Source organism: Paralichthys olivaceus, chromosome 10, assembly GCF_024713975.1.
Source record: "Paralichthys olivaceus isolate ysfri-2021 chromosome 10, ASM2471397v2, whole genome shotgun sequence".
NCBI classification, from domain to species: Eukaryota; Metazoa; Chordata; class Actinopteri; order Pleuronectiformes; family Paralichthyidae; genus Paralichthys; species Paralichthys olivaceus.
The window spans coordinates 13,531,869-13,556,206 of record NC_091102.1 but is presented as its reverse complement, the minus strand read 5'-3'; the positions used below and the strand labels follow the sequence as shown (position 1 = coordinate 13,556,206).

General features: G+C 40.6%; 1 protein-coding gene across 2 annotated transcripts; it reads right to left on the bottom strand.

Moving 5' to 3' along the window:
* Positions 1–861: 861 nt before the first annotated feature.
* On the bottom strand, positions 862–23,630 carry bard1 (BRCA1 associated RING domain 1). 2 transcript variants are annotated; one of them, XM_069533077.1, is made up of 12 exons: positions 23,411–23,630; positions 22,422–22,502; positions 21,635–21,691; positions 20,867–21,015; positions 19,205–20,265; positions 18,567–18,647; positions 16,911–17,083; positions 9,910–10,036; positions 9,683–9,815; positions 7,712–7,804; positions 3,456–3,553; positions 862–1,347 (listed from the first exon to the last, which is right to left on the bottom strand). In XM_069533077.1, exons 1-12 carry the CDS (start codon positions 23,500–23,502, stop codon positions 1,000–1,002), a joined length of 2,493 nt encoding a protein of 830 aa, XP_069389178.1. In that variant the 5' UTR covers positions 23,503–23,630; the 3' UTR covers positions 862–999. The 2 variants fall into 2 exon arrangements, with proteins under 2 accessions (XP_069389178.1, XP_019945749.2); XM_020090190.2 differs by lacking the exon at positions 22,422–22,502 and having other exon boundaries at positions 23,411–23,629.
* Positions 23,631–24,338: the final 708 nt, after the last annotated feature.

Below are 24,338 nucleotides of genomic sequence, written 5' to 3'. Positions count from 1 at the left end.
GGGAAGCAATTTTATGCAGCACATTGCAATCAATAGCAATTAGGTGCATCCCTGACTCATCCCATTGAATTTCATCTTGGGAGATGGCCAGTTGAAGACCTCTTAAGAGCACATACTGTACCTGCAGATGGGTGGGGGGGGGTGTACTCTCTCACACACACACACACACACAGACAAAGATTTGCTTTTAATTCACAGCAAGTGCCAAGAGCTGTGACGGAACAATGAATTGCTTTTTTTCCCCTCATTCTGCACTTTACATTGAACGTCCACTGATCTTTTTTGGGGACATTCACCCTCCATTTGTATCAAAAAGGTCTTTTCACTTGGATAACAAGATGGATATGTCTTCCAGGTAAAGATGTGCAGATTATGGAAAACACAAAGTTGTGGATGTTGTTATGGTGAAGAGTGAGTCATTTAAAACGTATTTCCAAACGTCACCTGAGCTCACCCTGGGACACTGAGTGAACAATTCAGAGTAGATTGCTCAGTCAGTCCAGGTGGTTTGATGAATCTCATTCGGATCATTCAGACACTTGTTCTTTAACCATCCACCATGGATCAACAGCATCAAGATAACCAGATGCATCAACCAGCCTAGATACTTAGTCGTGTCTTGTTACACACGTTACAGCTTTCTTTGGACAAAAATACATTTGGTTTATATTTGTGTTTCCCAACCATTTCCACTCATGACCCTTAAAATCTATTTAGTGTTTTATCATTGTTAGAAGTCAGAAAAGGTAACTACCCGACATCTTACTAAATCTAACCCTAACCTGGAAGGTGTCTATCTTGAAACCACGGGTTTATGATTTCAAACTCTCGCTCTTGAAAAAAAAAATTGCAACCATAAACTTAGTTACATTATTGTTTTAATTTTTGTGTTTTGACTCACATCAACTTAATCACCAGATATTTAAAAAGCAAAACCCACATTATGACCACTGTTGAATAACAGTGACAGTAAAAAAAAATTAAAATGTGAAAATGTGTTTAGACTAATACTTGAGGATCCGGCACAGGGAGGAGCTGGAAAGCTGCGATGCAGTTGATAATCCAGGTGGAGGGAGTGGACCACACCTTGCCTCGTCTGACCACTTTCGGCTTGTGAGGGCCCTGGGGGTCGAAGATGATGTACTGGGTGCACAGGGCCTGGTCAGAGCCTGGCAGGGCGTGGTAGGCCGCGGCACTCAGGGTCTGTGTCACGTCACTGTCAGGCTTGGGCTGTCTGCTCAGTAGCTGACCGCCGCCCTCCCGCAGCAGCTTGGTGAGCCTGTCTTTGGTCGGCGCCTTAAAGGAGCCCAGCAGGAAGAAGAAGCAGCCATCGAAGAGAGGTGGGAGCTTCAAAAGACGATGTTTTGAAAGAAGAAATTCAAGTATTAATGGAAATTTAAAAAAAAAAATCAAATCAATTCATTCCTTGTGCATCATGGCTGAGAAAAGAAATGATCTAGTGTGCGTTATCTCCCTCCATCAAAACATAGCTGGGGTGCCGGCATGAGGATACAAGCTCAGTGCTTGTGAGAACAGTGGCAGAATGAGTAAAGTCCTCTTTTGTTTATGATGAAGTTCAACTCCGACTTTTTTTCTATGCCACTAAATCTAGCCTCTCATATTACCCAGAGTCAGTGTGGACACTTTGTGTTTACTTCTTTACTGGAGAGCCAAAGACATTTTTATCACACAGCTCTCAGTAGCACTAAGCACTGCTGTTTCAAGCAGCAGTGAAATTCACTTTCATTCACAGCATCTATGAACTCCACAGTTTTGGGGTTGAAAATTGTCTCTCAAGAGCCAGTGAGACGACTCTTTGATCACTCTTTGATTTCTCTTTTTTTCTGATTGGGATTCGATGGTATTTGTTGTACATTTTATTCGATTAGGAAGGAGGATAACAGAAGAAACGAACAAAGAAAACAACAATGGGAGCATCTTAAATCTACAACTGACAGTTTTCTCATGCGAACAACAGACATTCTACGGACATTGTCTGGAGCTCGTATGAGAAGTTTTCCTTTCACACATGTTAAGCCTGCTGCAAGAATGCAACACTCAGTTGGTGACACTTCCTGGTCAGCTCATTCTAATTGGCTTTTGTGCTCACTTGATCAATTTTATGTTCATATTACACCAGTATCCCTGATTTCAAACCCTAAATAAAAAACATGTTTGATATTCACGATTACAAATCTAGGAGGAGCCGATTCAGTCTGTTACGTTAAGATTATGTCTGTAAACCTCTCACACTACAGGATCATTTGGCCAGATAATCTGGTGAGATCAGCTCCCTAACAACAACAGCCCCTCGATAGTCTGGAGGGTTGTATCAGAGAATTTCCTGTTATGTGCTGAAGCCTGTTGCGCAAGAGGATTATCGGCCTGATTTCAGTTCAGACACAATCTCATACTGGATATATTCTTGTTTGGTTCAGGCGGGTGGTGGTGGTGTCTGGGAGGAGGCATGATATGGAAGTGAATGTACAGCGGTGTTCAAACCTAGTGTCAGACGTTGGACCATTATTTATGCTGCAGAAATTACAGTGTGTTGTTCGGAGCACAAAGCCTGCATGATTGAAACGTCACCTACACTTTGAATTCTCAGACCTTGAGCTGAAAAGCTGGAAGAATAACTATAATTTAATGTCAAGTCCAAGTTTGAAGCTACATTTAGCATCACTGTATGACTACACCGCCTAATGATATACTAGTCTTCATATTCTCGTTTGGACAGGGATATTTTGAGAAAAGAAGGTTGTGTGGCCACAGATTTATTTATTTATTTTTATACGGAGGGGTAAATATACATTTAAAATAATCTATGCATTTATGCAGAACTGGCGTTAGTAGAGGCACCTTTAGCAGCAAGCACCGCCTTGAGTGTCTGTGCCACCTCTGCCATCTAGACAAAGCATTGGTCCCATTCCTCTTTCTAAAAAGGTACAAGTTCTTTCAAGTTTCATGGTGACTGGTGAATGAGCGATTTTCAAGCCTAATTCCTTCTTGTCCACTGTTTTCGCTTTCATCTGGAGTTGTTGTCTCAAAATAACTCCTCTAAAGCAGACTGCAGGAGGTTTTCCTCCAGGATTGTGCTGTGTTCATTTCACTCTATCCTCACAAATCTTAAATCCCCACAAGATGATCCTGCAAACACTCCGCTCTGACGTGGGGATGGTGTGTTTCTGCTGATGTATATTGTTTGGATAACACAGAGCATTGCTTTAGGTATTGTCAAAACAGCACGCCTTCCCCGATTGGTACTTTTTCTGTTAGTCTTTCTGCATCTGTTTTTGTCCAAGCTGGTATATATAATGACATATGTGCTGCTGAACAATGAGCCTGCACCACTGCTTGGGGTAAAAAACACAATTGTCTCCCAAGGACACAGGGCTCAAGACAATCGATATTCATCTCTTTCACATACAGAATTTGTTTGTTTTTGTGTGATTTACCAAGCTACATCTGTTTAGGCGGCTGCGCTGGGGGCCTTCTCCCGCTTCGTGCTCAGTTTCGGGCATCCACTTGCCTGCCTGCAGAGATGCCTCCACCCCTGACATCAAAGAGGAAGAAAGAGAGAAAAAAATAAATAAAGCCACAGCTAATTATGTTGATTTTAAAGAGTGTGACAAGGCAATTGCAAATGGAGGATGACAAAGCTTGTGTCTGTTTTATTACGAGTTGGAAGATTTCAACTACTGGCAAAGCTGCGGTTGTTGACAGCAGAGATGCCCATAGCAAGATGGAGTTAATGATGCAACCCACGTTTTAAGTAGCTTGAGCTTAAGCAGAATTCGAGCGTCATCTATTTCTGTCTCCAGAGGTTTTTGGAACTGTGCGGCAGTCAGCGTCTCAACTTTTTCAGAGTTAGAAAAAGAACCTTTGTTCTGTATTCTTGAGAAAACCATCTTTAAAGACAAAAGTTTTTTAAGTATGGGAAGATGTGGAAGAAGGTTCACACGTTTTAATGACCTCGTCACTGTCGCAGATAAAAGGTGCTTATGAACGTGGCAAAGATGCTGCTGCGCTCAGTGATCAGAATCATGTCGCGAGTATATAAAAAAAATTCAATCTCAGATTTTAAAAAATTTAGGTTTGGTAAAAAACATTCATAAAGGATCTCATAGATCCGAGCATGACGCCTGGCTTGAAAGACTTGCAGTGCAGACATATCTCACATTTGCAACCGTGACAGATACACAAACACGTCCACAGGCCCTATAATACTCATCTCCAAGGTATCTACATATCTACGTTTCAACACACTTACATAACCTTGTATTCATCACATCTACAGTTGCAGTTTAGTGCTCAACACTATTGCTTCCAGTGGCAAATATAGTGACACGAACAGATTATGGTAAATGCATACGTGTGTGTGTGTGTGTGTATGCGTGTGTGTGTGCGTGTGTGTGTGTGTGTGTGCGTGCGTGTGTGTATGCGTGTGTGTATGCGTGTGTGTATGCGTGTGTGTATGCGTGTGTGTATGCGTGTGTATGCGTGTGTATGCGTGTGTATGCGTGTGTGTGTGTGTGTGTGTGTTTGTGTGTGTGTACACACTGTCACAATACAGCCTATCGTCAAATAGCAAATTACACACATGTATAGAGTCTCGGGGGGGGTGGAGTGCAATTACATTTCTTCATCCCCCTTAATTACAGCCTTCATTTACTGGGACTGTGCCAGAGACTTGGGCAAAGAAGAAGGGCGATATTGGGGTTAATCGCTTCGGACGGCGGTGCTTAGTGCTTAGCGGTCATTAGCATATTAGCTAATTACCTTCATATAGACTGAAAGCGGAACATATCTCAAACCTATTCCTTCCTGAGTCAGTAAACGAGTGAACAGACAAACCCACATTTTTTGGATTAATCATGAGACTGGTTGGAACTGTGATGTCATTATGAAGACAAACACTGGAGACCAGAGTTTGATTGATATGTAATTTTGAAGTCTAACACTGACACTTTGGCGTCGAGATCCTTAAAACAAATCTCTTTCTTGACAGGCAGTATCCTGAAAACCACCGTCATGCTCCACAAGATATACAAAGACAAGTATCCAGGGATGCACAGCAGCATCCAGTTATAGAACACATGTAGATGTTTGGTTTCTGTAGAAGTTATAGTGCAGAATTTGCTGACCTTACTGTAAGACTCCAGGAAATCACAGTGGCTGGCTATTCATCACCAACAAATACATTAGTTACACCACAATTAATTCTGTTGGAGTACAGCTTCAACAAGTGAGATGAAACATCCTTAAATACTGAGCTTCAGATGTGTGGATTTATTCCCCTCCTCATTTACTAAGCTAGACTGAACACGTCTCGAGCTTGGACATTGAGACCAATATCCATCTTCTGATCTCACTCTCTGAAAGCCAATAAGTGCATTTCCCAAAATGTTCCATAACGGAGAAAACCATTTGAATCAATGTTTGATGTTTAATGAAAGCTTAGTTGAGGCTTTTAGCTGGAAAGGAGCCCCATTAGGCAGGAGGAGGTTTATTTCCATGATGGATTTCAAATATAACACTGGAGCTGTTTTTCCAAAGAGAAAATGTGTTGTAATGAAACAGAAGACCAAGCAGAAGACTGATAAGGAGGTAAGACAGTGCCTGGCCCGGCTGACAGCCATGGCGTACAAAGGCAGGTGACAGTGAGAACTCGGCTTCTTCTATGTGCCCGCACACATACACAAGGGCAGAGACAGATAGGACGGCACAGTGACTGTTGCAAGGGAGACAAGCCGTGTCAAGTGCTCATCCTGCGTGGAGAAAGAAGAAGAAGAGGAGGAGGAGGAGGGGAGGAATATGGTCCAAACAAAAAATCGTATGCAGGGAAACAACCATATCCGTAGCTGAAGTTACTGGCAGAGAGTATGTGTGGCGTTTACTCAACACACTCGCAGGAGCACACCAAGGTACAAGAAAACTCTTTGACAACAATCCATGTTTTACTTCCCCCTGCAGCTGACTTTCTCCAAATATGTGCTTGTTGACTTGATTTCAAAAAAGCCACAGAGACCGGCTGAGAATAATCAAAATGTTTTCATCTTGGCACGAATCTAACTCAAAAATAGAACGAGCCATCTTTTCATCGCCAGTGATATTGAAGCCTTGATTCCCTGATTCCCTCCCCTTGTCACCCGCCTGCTCTATTTGGCTGTCAGACATGTGAGCAGGTGTGTGCACACGCAGCAGGAGCAAACAATTTACCTTAAAATTACCTGTTGCAAGTGTTTTTTTAAGATATTCCATGTGGTGCAGAAAATAAAAAATATGGTGTTTAGCAGTTGCCATTCCAAACATAGCACCTGATTTTTTCTGAGAGGTTACACAGGTAGACATCTCAGAGAGTTATGTTTACACATCCCTCACTGGACTTGGTAAACATCCAATTAATAAAAGTGCTGCCATGTTTCTAATAAAGGTTGGATGTCAACGTGACAAACTGCACACTAGATAATACAACTCCACAGAGCATATTCTGAGTTGTAGCCCGGTAAAATGTTATCTGAGATTCAGAGTAGAACATAACCTCCATATAGTTAGACCAAAATAGTTTGTGCTGCATATTCCATTTGTTCTGCACTGTGGTTTCAAGATTTTTCATACTGGTTCTATACAATACTACACTATGACAGGAGTCACATTACTGCACGAAATATAAAGTCAAAGGCAGATGGAGTTCTTCTTCTCTGAGACTAGAGCTGAATAAAATTGTAGGTAGCAGACAGACAGTAACTGAGAACAAAGAGGAAGATGTACATTGTTTTAAGTCTTTAAGTTAAGTTTTTAGTCTATGAACTGAATGTAAAAAATTCAAATGATATGAATAGGGGGCCTATACAGAGCAGCACAACTCATTTACATACAAGTCTTAATTCTAAGCTAAGCTAACCAGCTGCTGGTAATTGAATCATATTTGTCATATTTGCAGATGAGACATAGACTGTATGCACCAGCCAACAGAGGGCGATCAAGGTGATTTGGTTTCACTTTTGAGGAGTTGCCCATCTTTACTATGTGTACTGTCTACGATAGGAGGGTAATATTAAAGTTCTCATCAAACATTCCAGGGGAAAGCAAATCAATGCAATTTCTAGTTTTTAATGTGCCGTAAATAACAGTGGGAATAAAGCCTGATTTAATAGGAAGGGGCATCTGGAGAGACTATGAAAAATACACCAATAACTGACACTTTTGTTTTTATATCTAATAGAAATCAAACTATCCAAAAACCAAAGCGTTTTATACTTATTTGAGATTAATAATCTTTGTGTATCTGGCCAAACTCTTAGATTATAAAAAGCACATTAACTGTGACCATGGGCAAAATTTTCAACCACAGTCTTGTTGATAAGTGTAATATTTTTCTTATGTTGTTCTGGAGCTGCAGTGAAGGCACATGAAGACATTTAAACTCACTCATCTTCACTGAATTAATGACTGTCAGGAATGAAAGCATCTGAGCACAATAAATATCCAAACATAATTGTCATTGTCACGGTGAACTCTCATCTCTTTGTTAAAAGCCTTAAAATTGAGAAAAAAATGCATCTGAGGTTCTGGATATTTTGAACGAAATCTGCTTCATTGTCACTTCAGTGGAAAGTTTCCCATATTCCAACAGCACCATTGTCAAGCAGGATGTCCAAATCAGTATCCGCAGAGAGCTGCCACAGCCAACAGCTCACGCCATACTTACAGCTGTATCTGACAACCCAGCAGCCAGCAAGAAGACCCAGAAGTGTGGAGTAGGTGGTGGGCATGTGTCCTTCTGGCACTACGACATGGCTCACTAGAGGGAGAAGACAGACACACATGCACCAAAGCCAAATTGAAAAGGTACAAATGAGCCATGCTGCACATGCATGAATAGCTGCAGCTGCTGTCCTCACATGTCTGTCAGAATCCGCAGCTGCACAGTGTTGGTTTCGCATACTGAGACAGATAGATGGTTATGGTCCTGTCCTAATTCACCCCTTAGCCCTTCTCCTTTGTTTTGCACATGGTCGTGCAGGGCTAGTGTTGTCCCATTTCTCTATGTGATGTAGGGGTAGAGGGCGCCTAGCCTTCCAAACACCCCTTCAACTGTAGTGTATTATTATATATATTAATCCAGTAGCAAATGAAAATGTAATTGAATTGCTGTGATAAGCGTGTCAGGAAAATCGTTATTCATGCCGTCAAAACCAGCATGTAGACAACCTGAGTGAGAGTAACAAGTAACTGTGGTTTGTATATGAAATTTGAAGATCACTGCCCTCCTTCTGTTAAAACGTTTTCAGTGCGGGACAGAAGCTTCTATGGACATGAATAACATTACACGGAAATAACCATAAACACGCTGACTGACAGTGTAATGATCAATAGATCAATCTGTCCCGTCTGTCCTGCAGTTGTCAGAGTTAGCGTTGGTTGGCTGCTGATGATGTAGTGAGCGGTGTCCCACTTCATAGGGGAAGATTTTCTACCTCTACCCTGGCGAAAGTTTGGAGAGGGACACTACCCAGCATGGGGCACTTCATATCTAGAAGTAGGGCCAAGGGAGAGGAATTGGGACAGGATCACAATGTAGCCATAGATTTTCATATAAAGATGGACAATGTGTCTCCACATTGAACTTGAATATGCTTCAATAGCTCACTTGTACTTTACTTCAACCAGAGTAAATAAGTAAGCTTTCTGTAAACCTGTCAAACTGTTCATGGTAACACATAAAAAGGCCAAGAGCTTATTTAATAATAAGCGTCAGACAAGGACATATAATTATAAGTTCATTAAAAATTAAAATACAGGCTGACTGCCTCTTCATTCAACAAGTGAGCACAGTTGACAAGCGCAAAATGAACATAATTATATCTCCAGGGCAAAACCTTCATACATTGTGCACTAATGGTGGATTTGTGTGGATTTGTCGCTTTGAATTCCAAATGGGAAAAAAAACGTTCTCTGAACGCAGCAACTTCCGACCCTGCGGTCAGAGGAAGGAGAGCTGTGAGGAACACTTCTGTTTTTCATGAGCGGGTATTCATCACCCTGACACCACCTCCAAACATTTTTATGAGGAATGATTTCAATTACTTCAGCTCGCTGGTATTCTCCCAGCCATTATTATGCAACAGTGAAGGGGCTTCTGTATCACAATGATGTATACGGCTCTAAAAGCACTTGTTAGTTACTGTTGAACTTTCATGAGTGATAATGCTCAAGCACCTACTGCTGGCTTTTACAATACGAGAGGGTCTGTGTTAGATAGTAAAGCCTATTAAGCTTGGCTCTGCAGACATTGTAAAGAACCATTGAGACAAAAGTCTCTAAAAATGGTGGTCAAACTGTACAGTAAATTATTAACATGAGGATTAGGGCAAGTGATGCACATATTGTGGTGTTGAAATGCCACATCTAACACATCTTTTAGTTGAACAAGGTATTCTATAATGGTTGATTACCTGTCAGGGTGTTTGGCAATAAATAAGGTTAGCAGCCTTGGTTCCAATATTCCAGTAATTGGATGGAAATTGCAGTTAATTTGCAGTGTTGCTGTGAGACTATGTGTCACTAAAAGAACATTGAAAAGCAATTATTTACGACCGTAATCTCAGGGGCTTTGCTTGGAACGTCAAAAAGGTTTAAGCCCACTGCGGAGGTTGTGTTGGAATCATACCAACGTTACCTGTGCCAGAAAACGTATCAGTCATCTTCCCTCCCAGCAGCTCTCCCAGTTTGGCCAGTTGAAGCTGGGCTGGCTGAGGCAACTTGCTGGGCAGACAAACCACCAGTTCATCCCTCCTCGTACACTCACTCACCTATGACAAGGCATAAGTTTAGAAATGTCTCCGGATACAATGGAAGAATATCAGCACTCCAGCCTTGACAATTGGAAGGGACATATAGACATACCGCAGTGAGGCTGGCTGAGGGGCTAAAAGATGTATTTGCAAACTGAGTTCCCTCTGCGGCTTCCTGGAAAATCTCCAGCATCTCCACACTCACTGCATAATCTGCAGGACGTTTTCCATGCAGATTACTGTGGAGAACAAGATAAAGTGTGTCAGTCTCTGAGCTGGTGACCAGAAGGACTGTCAGACAATTCAAAACTGATAGCAGAAAAAACATAACAGTTGACAATACAGTACTTTTTTACTTAGATTTGTTCACAGAAAAAAATATCAAACTAAAGGCAGGTCAAAATGCTGTGTAGTTGTATGTACAGTATCTTATGTGATAAGATGTGATAAGACAGTTTTCTAATAAACGTGTTTAAACACTGAAACTACTGGTCCCTTGTTCTGTCACTCATTACAAGACTAAATCTCCCTTAAAGACATATGTATTTTTATAAGTGTGCTTGGGACTCTGAATTTACACCTTCGACTTTTAAAGTTTTTTAACCTTTAAAATAAAAAGTTTTTAAATCACAGCTCTCCGTTCTGACTGACTGTTTTAATCAGTGTATAATGTTTTATTTCATTTAGTTTTAACCCTTGTGAAATTTTTATGCTTTCATTTCTGCCTTAATGTGGTGTGAAGCCCCTTTTCCTGGCTTTTGTCTGAAACTTGGGTATTGTATTAATGTGAACAGAATTATAGAGGCAAAACTACAACAAATGATGTAATACAAATGACAAAGTGCTGCAAATAGGGTGACAAACTGTCAAAATGTTTCCAAAATAAGACTTCAAACCAGACTAGAGAACTTTCTCCTGTTCTCCAGTAAAATCATATTGTTAGAGGAAATTTAAAGACGGTATTGAGTCAGCTGATCTTATTTCCTTGATCTTTCCAGAGTCTCTGCACCTTGACTGCCAGGGCTCTTTGCATTGTGGTTCTAAAGGAACATGTTTTAAGGAAAACATTTTGAGATAAAGCATGCTTCATCAACGTAATCTGTAAATCTTCATTATTCCCTTTTAAATTGTTTACTTGATGTCTTGTGATGATTAGCAAGAGACTGAAAACTTTCAATATCTAAATCTAAGTAATTAATTACGCAAATGAAATCTTTAAACCAAATATCCTTGTTGGTGTTCTGACCAACTGATAAAGCTTCCACAAGATAAGACATGTTTTATATTTCTACATCAGAAATCCAAGCTCTTGAAGACAGTAGTCACTCTGTCATATCATTTCATCAGATCTGGCAAATTTGGGTTGTTTTATATATGACTGGCCAAGCAGGACATTAAAAATCAATACTTGCCAGTCCAGAGCTTAGAGGGAAAAACAATTTGGCATAGCACCCAGCTTGTTCTTTGAAACTGTACACCCATGTGTGTCATTCACTTGTTGGAGCATAATTGTTTGATATGAGGTTGAGCTGAAATCTGCGCTCTACTTCATTCAGAGGTCATCGTGACCATATACAGCAAAGCAGCCGCACTAATGCAGAGCACTTACTTTTTAAGCTCTCTCATTTACCTGGTGAGAAAACAACATTCCCTTCACAGCTTCACTATAGTCATTTAGCTTTGAAACACTACACCCCCTTTAGAACACAGTTATGTGTAATGGAGGCTCAGTATGATCTCAAAAGCAGCATTATGCATACAGACTCAGATGAAGCTGCAACCACCCCGAGCTGCAATAGGAACACTGAAGAAACAGCTTGAAAGTGTGTATCCTCAAGTTTGAGAGAGCTACAAGAAACACGACTATGGTCACCTTGAGAGAAGAGGGACAGGGGGGGGGGGGGGGTCTGGAAAAAGTGCAAGAGGAAGTAGAGAGGAGACGGAGAGAAGAACCAAGCTCGGCAGGTCGTCTCTGAAAGATTAGGCGTCAGCAAAGATAACACCTGGGGGACAATTAATAGGTCCACTGGTCCATAAAATAATTCATTTGGATTCATACCCCCAGCCACATACACCCACGCAAATAAACAAACATAAGTGTCCCTGACACTTATACATATGCACACACACACATAAACACACACACAAGCTGGTGTATGCAGCAGCACGTGAGGAGAATATCTCAAGAAAAATAATAACGCGAGGAAAAAATGTGCAGGAGGTAAAGTCACAAACACTCGAACAAAGCCTCTGCTTAAGCACCCGAGTGGGAGGATGGTGGTGGTGGCTGGAATGGATGCCTAATGCAACCATGACTTTTTTTCTAAGAGGAGGAGATTCAAATATTTACAAATGTATTTAATTGGGTGAAATATAAACACAAGAGAAGTGTCTTAGAAAGAACCTGACTATCATACCTGCTCTGTAGAATTCAGTGAGTTTATTTTAACCTATAATTAATATGGATAAGGATTTCTGCTGCGGAACCAGATACAAACCTCTTTGGTTTTTGGGAAGTCAATTCAAAATTCAAACCAAGCTTAAGATCACCAAACATGTAACAGAGCTTTTGAACTACAGTATGTCAGCTCAGCAGTAGGTCTTTCGCTTTTTAAGTCTAATGATAGAAGCACATGACGAGTAACTGATGAGGCAGAGGGTGAGGCCCGAATGCATTTTTAATCAAAAGGTTCATTAGTTACATTTCCTCTCAACCCACTTGGATCAGCTGGCTGATATGGACCATATTGATGATATAGTTCATTAGTCACCCACAACTCCATTGAATCCCAATCCTTAGAAGTATATTGTACTGTGTTCTGCAGGTGCCCTAGACATCAAACATGCGTTAATCAGTATTAACGACTCTGCTTGATCGGTGCTCCTAAAAAAGGAGATGTCACGAATGAACAAAAAGAAGAAGATTGAGAAGTAAGTTCAAGAATAAGAGACAAAAATCATCAGAGCTGTGCACTCTGTTTGGACGAGAGGATGAAAATGTGAACACTAATAACCTACATGATGGAGCAAATTTCAAAGACTGGAGGAACAGAGAAAATACCATCCATCACTAGAACGTGAAAATATTGTCATATCCATAATATCTGAAGAGGTGCCCTGTGGAGCTTTCTGGTAAACAAAACAAATTCACAGTTTCTTTTTAGAACACATTATGTGTGTCATGTGTGTCTAGCAAACATTAGTATCTTTCATCATAAAAACACTTCCAAACAAAATTTGTTTGCATTTTTAAACATACCCTATTCGAACCAGTGTTTATTTGCTCACTTTTTCTTCACAGTTTTGTTGGCATATTGCTGTATTTTCAGTGTATTATCATGTATCATTGGGATCGGCCTAAACAATTGCCAGAAATGTGCATTGTGTCAACTTGCATGGTAACACACACAACATGTAACATTCAATGCTGGCTGTAATAACTATTATAATTAATTTTTGTTGCAAGGTTCTATAAGGACACTCTGTATGTCAAGCTGGTGATGACGAATAACATTTGTATGGATTCGGTGCTTCAGGCTTAAGGTGGTAATTAGGAACAAACCTAAAACCAAATTAAAATGCACTGAGTTCTTGTTTCCCCACATTTTAAATAGAAATCCATTTTAAAAGTGCATTGACATGAGCACAAGTGATGACATCTAGGAGCAAACATGGAACCTTCTTCTTTTCAGGCACCATTTCAAATTTTGAAATGGCTACAGTACTTAATTACTGAACACATATATAACACTAACTGCTCTGATGTGATATGTGGAACTGCTTCTCCGGAGGTTAGTGATGGTGATGCAACCTTATCTTTACATTACTTTGTGAAGTATTAGTAGCTCTTAGGCAGCAACAAGGATTCTTTTACGAATCTTCTTCTGAATGATGTTTTACTCACAACAAACATGTCCACAGTATACAGTCTTGTGAGAGCTGCTTGTTGGGCACACAGGGAGCTTTAACTCTATCTAAGAGCATTTGTCCTCACAACTCATCCAGTTTAACTGCATACTTCCATCTGAAATGACTCGAGATTTGTCTTTTCCATCCATGTGAGCGAAACTATAGAATATAACTTGGAACACTGGCTTTTCTTTTACCTCAACAAAAAATAGTATTTTGTCCATTTCTTTTGAAAACTGTAACATTCTGCATTTACATTTTTCTTCTTTACTACTGCCCTTATACTCACAAGAGATGACATGTCACAGTTGTGTGTTTTGTTCTGCCTGACTGTGACATGACAAGCAAACAGTAATTGGTGTCGTGAGAGATGTTTCTTTTATAATTTTTTATTGTCTTGTGAGCTGCATCAACTGTCACACTGATCATCCATAACATATGCTATCAACTACCACCTTGCAGACCTCATCGGGTTTGTCCAAATATGCTGCTTGTGTACATAATTGTGCTTACAGGACAGAGATTTACTCAGGAGCGCAGCTGTGAATGCTGTGTAGCTTCTGTGAATACGCTTACACATGTTGTTTTTGAGACAACCACATATGGACCTACTGTATGTATAAAATATATTAATATTCACATATAATAATTGTATATATAATTTTGTATTTATATTTTATTAGCATATTAAAGGTTCAGTGTGTAGAATTCAGAGATCTAGAGGTGAAGTTGCATGTTGCAGTTAAAAACCCGTCACCTCACCCTCCCCTGCGATCACGCAGGCTCAAGTGTTTCCAGTGTCACATCTGACAAAAAGAAGCTCAGGCAGCCTTCAGTTGTCATAGAAACTCAAAAGGTTAGTTTGTCAAGTTTCTGTAAAAGACATGGTGGCCTCCGTAGAGAGGACCCACTCCGGTGTAAAGTATTTAAACATAAAGGGTCCATTTGAGGGTAAAGAAACCAATAGATCCTTTTCACATAAATCTTACACACTGGACCTTAAAGAGTTTGCTCCTTTCAGACTTCATTCAGTATAAAAAACTTGAGCTGGAGTGGACTCAGTCACTGGTTTAGAGGACAGGGCCAAAACATTGAAAAATTGCACTCTAATATTTCAAACCCGAAGTCTGCATGCACACGCACCAGCGCACACGCACACGCACGCACACACAATGAATATCTGCAAATCCTATATTTCTATGCCGTAAACTGTGTGCTGGTCATTCCATTCGGGATTGTGTTGCATCTTTTGTGTGTTGTTGTGTTTATGGCAAAAGGAAGCCTGGGGCAAGGATTGCGTTTATTTTACGGACTCCTGACAGACTCGGCCAGCCACTGCCAACTATTTGGCCTTGCAGACAAGTAATACAGGTAAAGAGAAGAAAATATAAGACGGCATATAAGATGAAATGAAGACAAGGACAGAAATGATTATTTGCAACTCTTTGTAATCGTTTATCCTGCATGAAATGATTACAAAGAGATTCTGTCACTGAAACACACTGACCCTGATCCACTGCTCTATTGATCCCACTGATAAACCAGCATTCTCCCCCTCATTATGAACATTGTGCTACACATCTACCCTACCTCCCAGGGCCAGAAACGCTGATACAGCATCCACTGATTGCCCAACAAATAATCAGCATCAATCGATCTTATTACATCTGTGCACCTATGCACTGCACTAACACACGCCCTGTTGTTAATTATAAAGGGCTGAATGCCTGGTACAATGCATGGAAATAGGAACCAAATGATTTATCAAATAAGTGTAACATAAGCACCAGTGCAAAATAATAGAAGCAGCTATTTAACATAATGCAATGATGTACAAATGCCGTATAATATATAAATGTGCCGTTTCTGTTTAAATTTCTACTTTATGTGTGTGACTCAGTTGAAAGGAATTTGTGAAGCATTTTGTCAAACGCTTCTATAAACAGTGAGGTGGAAATATAGCAAAGAGAGGATTCAGGGTTTTTAGTTTGGCTGGTTCTCCATGTGGTGCACTAGCGATGTGCCAGAATCAAATTGTCATGCTGTGAAATCTGGGACCAAAAATATCACAGTAAACAAATGTGATCTTCATACTCTTCATATAGAATGAAACTTGTTTTAAAAAAGAAGAGAGACACAAACCATTTTCTCTCATGTTTCTGTCTGGAGGCTACTGAATTTTACCTCAATTTTGTTTTAGCCCGTCTGTTTGTTGTTTTTTTTGTCAAAACTACAGAACCTATTTCCATGAAATGTGGTAGAAGGATGGGTTGAGGCCAAGAGAGAGGTTATTACATTTTGGTGCAGATCCAGATGAAGGGTTTGATCCAGCATTCTTTAATTTTTAAACATTGTGTTTTGGACATTTTCAAATAGGGTGCTGACATCTATGAGTGTGTGCAATTTAGTGCGGCTTGATTGAATATAAGGGGACTATTTGGTATGTGCTGTACTGAGTGTCATTCTAGTTTAAAAGTAGCCCAGGATTGCCAGAGAACAGGTCTGAGAACCTCAGTTCATTATTAGACAGACCGAATAAAACAAGACGAGACATAGTTCATCAACAAATGCTATAAGTACAGGCCAGAAAATACACTGACCTGCTGTTTCAATACTCTCACGTTGGTGGATTCAGACCTCTGCATCCATCATGGTTATTAAAGAAAATGCTTCTGCTGTGCTGCTCTGTCTGTTATCTTATCAAACCCACCCCATTTTAGATAGAAGGCTGTGATTGTCCCGACCTATCTCAGGACAGATGGACATCTTTCTGAATGGGAGGGAGGCCAGACCAATCTGTAAGACCGAAAAAAGCTAAGCTCAAAGATTGGTGGTTTCCAGGCTGAATCAAAACAAAGTAGTAATTTTAGCCACGAGAAAAGATTTTTCAATCATTTTAGATCTATATAAACTCAGGTTGCAGGGACCCCAATTGTTTATAACTGTCACATATAAAGTTTTGCTTTTAATCATAGCTATTACACAATCTTGTTTTCAGGTCAAACCTTCTGGTGAGCACTTTCAGAAGACCAGTGACGAGCAAAACACACATTCTATGCATTTATTCGCTTGTCCTGAGCCAGACCTTTTGCACATAAAGATGCACATTACATGAAGAGGTCTGACACTCATCTCGTGGTGGTTCACTTTGTACATTTCACTTGCCAAACTAATAAACTTGCATGTAAGAAAAAAACTGCTTACAGTACGTTCTGTGAGGCTCCAAGTTGCAGCAGCAGTTTGACGATGGCTGGATGTCCATTCCTCACGGCATCGTGGAGAGGAGAATCGTTTTCATAGCCAGGTGTGTTCAAAAGGGCTCCCTTTGAGATCAACGCCTCCACAACTGCCATGTGACCCAGGTTACACGCTTCGTGCTGGAACAAAAAAAGCAACAGCCTTCACAAATTATAATGTTCTGCTTGGATCTGGTTTTTTCCGGCTCATTCTTAGTTTTCTTTTAACTCACATCTATTTTCGATCACTGTAAAACCCATTTCTAATTTTCAATATCGGCATGGTACCGTTTTTGATTCCACATACCTTTCCTCCTTGTGGATAATATAGAAATGTAGTCAATTGACAAATTGCTAAACATATTACAGCTTAATCTCATTTCATTGGTTATGCAGAAAATAATTCATACAGCATAAGACTGTCAGACACAGCTGTGGTTCTTTAAATAACCTGGACAGCTAAGAATTTTAAGTCTTTGTTTCAACTCAGCTTAATGTTGCTCGGGTAGTCTAAGCAACATCCACGATCCAAGCTGTAAGTCCTAATCATCGAAAACAAAGGCTGGAAATACTTTACTTTTTGAATTGAATTGCAATTTTTCCACCCATGATTTTCTTTTTTTCTTTTTTAGATGCACCTGTATTGTCTAGAAATAAAACACTTTCCTCTCCCCATTTCCAACCAATGCATCTAAATGCTGAGATACAACCAATACCCCTTTTGTTAGTGCTGACTTCTGATCTCTAGCAGACAAATGTTTATTTTTGCTCACAGAAAGGAACCAGAGGTAATTGATTTGTTTAGTACATATTTAAATCTGTCCTTCATTTTCAGCTTGAAGCTTGAGTGAGCACACACAAATGTCAAAAGTGTCCTTGAACCTTGTAACCCTTAGATTATCTGTGTAAAAAAATCAAACCAGGTACTATGGTGCTGAGAGTATGTGTAAGAGGAAATAAAACACATCCGAGAGATGTAGCTGATCGTAGCATGTCAGGTTTGTCAGCTCCAATACTTTTGCAGACACATAAAAATCAGTCAACCATGAATATGTCTGGCTCTAAGGTTATTGACACCATTTCAAAGATCAGCTGCAAACTGACAAAGCTCAAACTGAAAACTCAAGTTTGAGCTGAGCATCTTGACAGCAAGTAGTCACATGAATTGCTGCACCAAGATGTTGGCAAACGCTCCCAAGTTCATTCTGTAAAGAAAAAACGGCTACTCGGGCAGCAGTTATGGATCTTTAGGCTTAACTATTAAAACCAGTACAGGCTACATGTTTGAGGATAAGCCAGCCAGCGTGTAAAAAGTCTTTACTTGCAGTAATTAACTCAGGATTAAAAGTCTTGATATCTGCTACGCCACACTAAGCTGATGTGAAGACAAAGCAGAGTCTTTATGACCATGTCTTAGAATTAGATAAGCATATATAGATATTTTTTTCTTTTAATGACACAAAAAATAAGCAACACTATAGAACTCATACATTAAAGCAAACGACAGAGTACAAAAAATTGTTTTAATCAAACAATTGTTTTGTTGATGTAACATTTTGTCACAGAGCTTCTCTAAACAACAAACAAAGCTTTTCAGATGGATTTCTTGTTATATTATTCTTACCAGAGGTGTCCACCCAGCATTATCCTTCAGGTTAGGGTCAGCCCCCTGGTCCAGCAGTTCCTTGACAGCTTCCAAATCTCCCTGAAGCGAGCAGAGAGAACAACAAACTGGAGGTCAGAACCGCAAAACTTGTAAACGTAACCCTTCAAACACAGCTGCTGATCCCGGCGTACAAGCGCCCCAGTGTTTATCAATCACACTCCGCAGTGGGCCATTGATTACCTTGTCTGGGATCCAGAGGGGGATTACAGCTGTGTTTACAAGGATTATAGTAAAAATGGTTTATTCCCAACGGAGCAGAACCTGGCTTTCTGATCATCTGAAGACAAGCATGTTCGACTTGAATGAACGAATTGTGAATTGATACAATTTGACACGTTAAAGACCAAGTTTGCAACTTGCAATCTCCTCATTTTTACTTCTGCAAAAAAAGTAAAGACACAGCAGGAATAGTAATTTTGGGAGACAGTGTAATTTTTATATTATTTAATTCTGATTCAATGGATAATTTAGTTTGATATGTAAACACTTAAGATATTTAGCATGTGGAAACAATACTGCAGCTCGCACATTTGCAGAAAGCCGCAGAAAACAGAGGGAAGTAAATAACTTACGTTATTAAAACAAATCCTCTCTACCTTAATAGCAGATAGATGCAGCAGGGTCTCTCCCTTGTGGTTCTTCTTCATAATTGCAGGGCTTCCTGGGCTGAGCCGTCCAAGAGATGAAGCACCGGGAGATTTTCTACCAATGGCGGCTAAGACACAGGGACTGCGTTCATGCTCCTCCCTGGAGCCGTTGTTGCTCTTTTTACACCTGGGGCTTGTCATAAATGGAGGGTTAAGGACTACCGGCGATATCTGACCCTGCGATTTTCTCCTTTGGCCTGGGGAAACCCTGGGCCTTTTTGGCGTGGTCTCCACAGCATCAACTTTCTCCGCCTCTCTGGTTCTTTTTGAGCAATTCTTTGGAGGAGAAACGTTGTCCTGTTTTTCAGGATCGTCGATTGGATTGTGGTAATTCGCTGACACTGTGTTTTGCTGAATGACACAGTCCAACATGCTCTGATCCACTGAGGCTTGGTGTATCATTTCAGTGGCGCTGCCCCCTGAGAGGCTTTCCCTCGTTGTGCTCCTGCCAAGGCTGAGGTCAGTCGTGCTCCCGTGGGGCACTTCAGACTGAGGCTGGTCTGACATGACAGCAGGGCTATGGAAGGAAACCCTTTTACTGGACCTCCTTGCTCCTTTGGCACGTGGCTGCTCCTGTTCCTTTAAGGTATCTACCTCCTCTGTGATCCCCCATTGCTTATTTATGGCCTCCAGCCTCTTCTTCTTCACCGTCTGCTTACCCTGCTTTCGTGTGGCTCTCTGCACCAATGTCTTTCTGCTGGCAGCATTTTTCTTAGTTGACCTCTTCTTCCTTTGTCCATTTCCATTGTCGCATGTTTGAGACGAAGAGCCGGAGTCTTGGGAGGATGAATTGAAATTGAAAACTGACAGATCCTGGTGTTGAGCAGTAATTGTGTCTGGCTGTGCTGCAGCTGTTTCTCCAGACGACCTGCTGTCTGGCACGCTGACCTCGGAAGGCCTCTCCACTGTGCAGCGCACCTTGCGACTGCGGGGGCTGAACCAGATCTTGAAGTTCTTCTTGTGTTTTAAGACAGGGCTCCCAGGTTGTGACTGATTCTCAGCAACTGACTCTGTAATGAATCAATGTAAAAACACATTTAACAAAAAACTAAAAAACTTTCCCTTCCCCAGCATACTATAATTTTCCATTGTGAATTGCTGTCAAAAAGGTTTGTTGTATTTGCAATAACTTCCCCCTACCTGTTAAGATGAAAACTAGAACAACAGAAAACTCTGAATTATGTGTTGTCAACCAATGATATACTGACATTTGACAGAGGTAGAGAAATACTGAATCAACTCACCAGCCCTTAGTTATTACCGTGTACATTGAGACACAGCAACCAGGAGATTTGTTCACATTTCAACAACAGGGCTGAGAAAGTTGCTCCACAGTTCTTTATCAAAGCTGAGATCTACTAGCAAAGTAAACATTACCATGGTTATCTGAATTTCAAATACTGTCATCAGCAGGAGACTGGATGAGCAATTTGAAAAGTAAAACACAGGAAGCACCCACTTAGGCTGTCATTCAGGGATCAGATTGGTGGAAACAGAGATGGAAGTGTGGGCAGACGACCGTGGGGTGAAAGATAATGAAAAGGACAAATGGACTTGAGAATGTAATTCTTAATAAGGCTTTCAACCTGCTATATGACAGGTAGCATCTACCTGGTTGGTCTGCAGGATTGAGCAGGGAGTCCAAATTGCAGAAGAGTTCTATAATGCTGCTCAGTTGCCTGTTGATCTGGATGTCCTTCACCCATGCAGGGCTTTGACACACCACGCAGCCATCTCCTGCCCGGGGGCCGGCACAGGACCTGAGCAATAAACATTCTTTGGATTAGTACTATATCTCAGGAAAAAGAAATACAAGGTTATCGATTTTGTTTTTAAGACAATTCAGTCATGGAGAGAAGGCATATATTAAGGCTGCAATTTATGCCTATCGAGACATTAAATGAACCCTTGACTTTGTCGACACATTTAGTGCCGTTAATAATACATTGCCATGGATATCCAGTAATTCATTCACACATACAAAGGCCCCATAAAAAATTAATTACATGCAGTTAAAAAAAATAGATGATTGAAGTTTGATGTCTCTAAAATAAACTTCAGTTTAGTAGAAACTCATGTGTTGCCTTCCCTATTTTGTTAAGCCTTGAACCAGGTTGTGACACAAAATCAAACAGAAAAAAATCAAGCTTGTTTTAAATAAGAATATTATAATCATTATCATATTATAGTCACATTCCATTTAGACGTGCCAGTGAAACAACATGCACAATACCAGAGGCCTAGTAGTAGCACAACTAAATGTAATGAGCCTTCATTTAAACTATTGTCTAAACCTGTGTTTGAAAATGTCCTCCATGATACAGGTCTACTGTTAATGTGCATGTGAGAATAAAATGTGTTTAACCAAGGATGCATTACCTGCACAATATATGCTCACACGTTCCTAGACACACGGGTTCCTTCAATATATCCGAGCTGGAAAATAAAAGACAAATCATTTAAAAGTGTTCAGTACAGTCAGATTCAGCAAGGTCCCCCCCATCACACAAGTATTAGTGCCCCCAGACTGAGTGCAAAGGAAAGGATAGTTATCGGCCATTTTCATAATTAGCACTCAGAACATACACTGAGGCTGATGGGTTATTGTTGCAGCAGAAGTATGCAGTCCTAAAACCTGAGTTATAATAAAACTCTGGCAGGATGATGGTAGATTAAAACCCAGGTTATCTATTTACAAAGTAAACATTTCTGGTCTGGTTGGGAGAGCACACATTGCTGGGAGAAGACCTCATCTGAAACATTTATGCAGAACATAAACGTCTGCAGTCACTGTATAGAGCAGTAGTTCCTGGGGAAGGAGGGTAGCAAGAGGATTTCCAGAAACAAAATATAATTTAAAAACAATTCAAAGATATTCAGCATCATCAATAGCAGGTTAGCAGGTTAGTTTACAACAACAACAACACATCAAACACCATTGCAACGTGACGTGCATTTAGGGGACTTTTTGTGAACTCGCTCACTGGGATTATGGGGGTAGAAAGTCTCTGGCATGGCTATTTTGTGGGTCATGTGCTGGAAAGTTGGGGAAACTCTGCTACAGAGGACGTCCCAAGCAGCTGCATTACAGTCTGATTTGGTAATTACACCCGATGTTGGAGACAGCAGAGAGCGGGATCTCAGACCCTGCATAGAGTATATTTACCTCTGCATAGGACTCCACTTACACAGTGTAGGACCCCTCCTCCACATCTTACACAGTCCTCCTCCCCCCCTGCCTTGTTGGCTGGATGTACAGAGGCATGATCAGATTGTGTAACAGCTTCTTTCTCAGGTACCTCAACATCTTGTCCAAACACTCACCCGAACCAAATCAACCCACCCACACACCCACACACCCCTTCATTTACAGTGGCACGTTGCAGAGGAGTGTTCTTTGAACTGCACCTAATACACACAGTGCCTTTTATGAAGCTCTTAATACATTATTCTACCTTCTGTTTGTATCAACAATCAGATCTGAACTGGCAGTTTCTCTTCACACAACATGTCAGTTTGTTTATCCTCAGTCTTCAGCTGCTGTGTCATGTCATGTGCTGCATATTCTCGCTCCCAAAACATAGCGTTTTATTCTTCTAGAGTGACTGATCGTTTTAATCAAATCATGTTATGTCTCCTTTATAATAGAGAACTATCTGTACAGTGTTGCTATGATATTGTTAGTTTATCCCACCATAGCACAGGAGCAAGCTAACAATCAGGGGTTATTAGACTGGATTTGAGTTGAAATGTGAGTAAAACCCAGCGGACAGCATTGAGGGGCTAGCTCAGGATTGGCTTGAACATTACACAGTGGGCAACGTTGACGTTTTTATCCAGAATACTGGTGTTTTTCAGTGGCTTTGCTATTCTGCAAAAACACTTACTTGGAAAAGTAAGTGACCCTTAACCTTGAAAATAAAATGTAGGTTATGTTTTATGTGGCCTAACAAGCTAACATTAAAATGCTGAAGCACTGGTTAGCCTGTTACAACCGAATACCTGACTGTGCGCAGTGGACTTCTTCTAAACTTAACATTGAACCCTGTTTGATTTGACAACGTGACTGTCAGTAACAATGATCGTAAACAACAATGGACGCTCCTCCATAATAAAGCCAGTCTCCATCTGTAGCTAAACTTAACATGAACTTACCATTTGGAGCAAAGCAGCAGGCGGCGAAAGTTGGCAGCGGCCTCTTTAGTTTTCCTCCAGTCTGCTGTCTGCACGGAAACATCACCGTCCATCGTCAGGAGAAGTTATGTTTGTGTCCTCTTCTTTGTTACTTCAGTTTGCGAACCGACATTACAAAACAACCCGAACTTACTTCCGTGTTACTCACATCTCCCGCCAGATAGCAGGAAGTCACGGTTGCCTGGGCCACGATGATGACGTAGTTCCGGTGCTCCACCGAACTACATTGAGGTTGTTTTATTTTCCTGATAAACCGATTTAAAATGACTAATTATGCAGTGAATGATCTTTTATGTCACTTAAACTGAACACAGAGGATATATATTGATACTGTTTGTTTATTTAATATCTCATTATTGTCGGTCTTTGTACTTCATCTGCCACGTTTTTAATCATAAGTTAACTGCAAACATTTTCTAATTTTAAAGATGCACCGCAATACTTTTCATTCCTGGGCAAAACTGTTTCCTTCAAGGTTTTTATATGCTCAGTTTATTTCCACACTGATGATAGCAGGCCCAGCTAATGTATCGTGTTGGTTTAACGCATTAACCAAATGCCATTTGAAAAAATTGAAGATGCACATACACATGCGTGTGAGCAAATATCCCCTCTGAGTTTAAATGTCATCGGGTCGTCTCCACTCAAGCAGAATGTCCCAAACCTATTTAAGGACTATTAAAGTTTGAGCCGTCTGGGTACCATTATGTGCACTGTCAACTCACCATTTATATGTGTGTTTCTGAATGTGTTTGTGTTTATAAATGATTTCCTTCACAATTTCAGTTTTAGATCAACCAATGTTCTTATCCGTTTAAGTCTATATGTTCTACACGAAATGATTAGCAGGAATATCACTCAGTAGACCTCAACAGTCCCCTTCAAATTC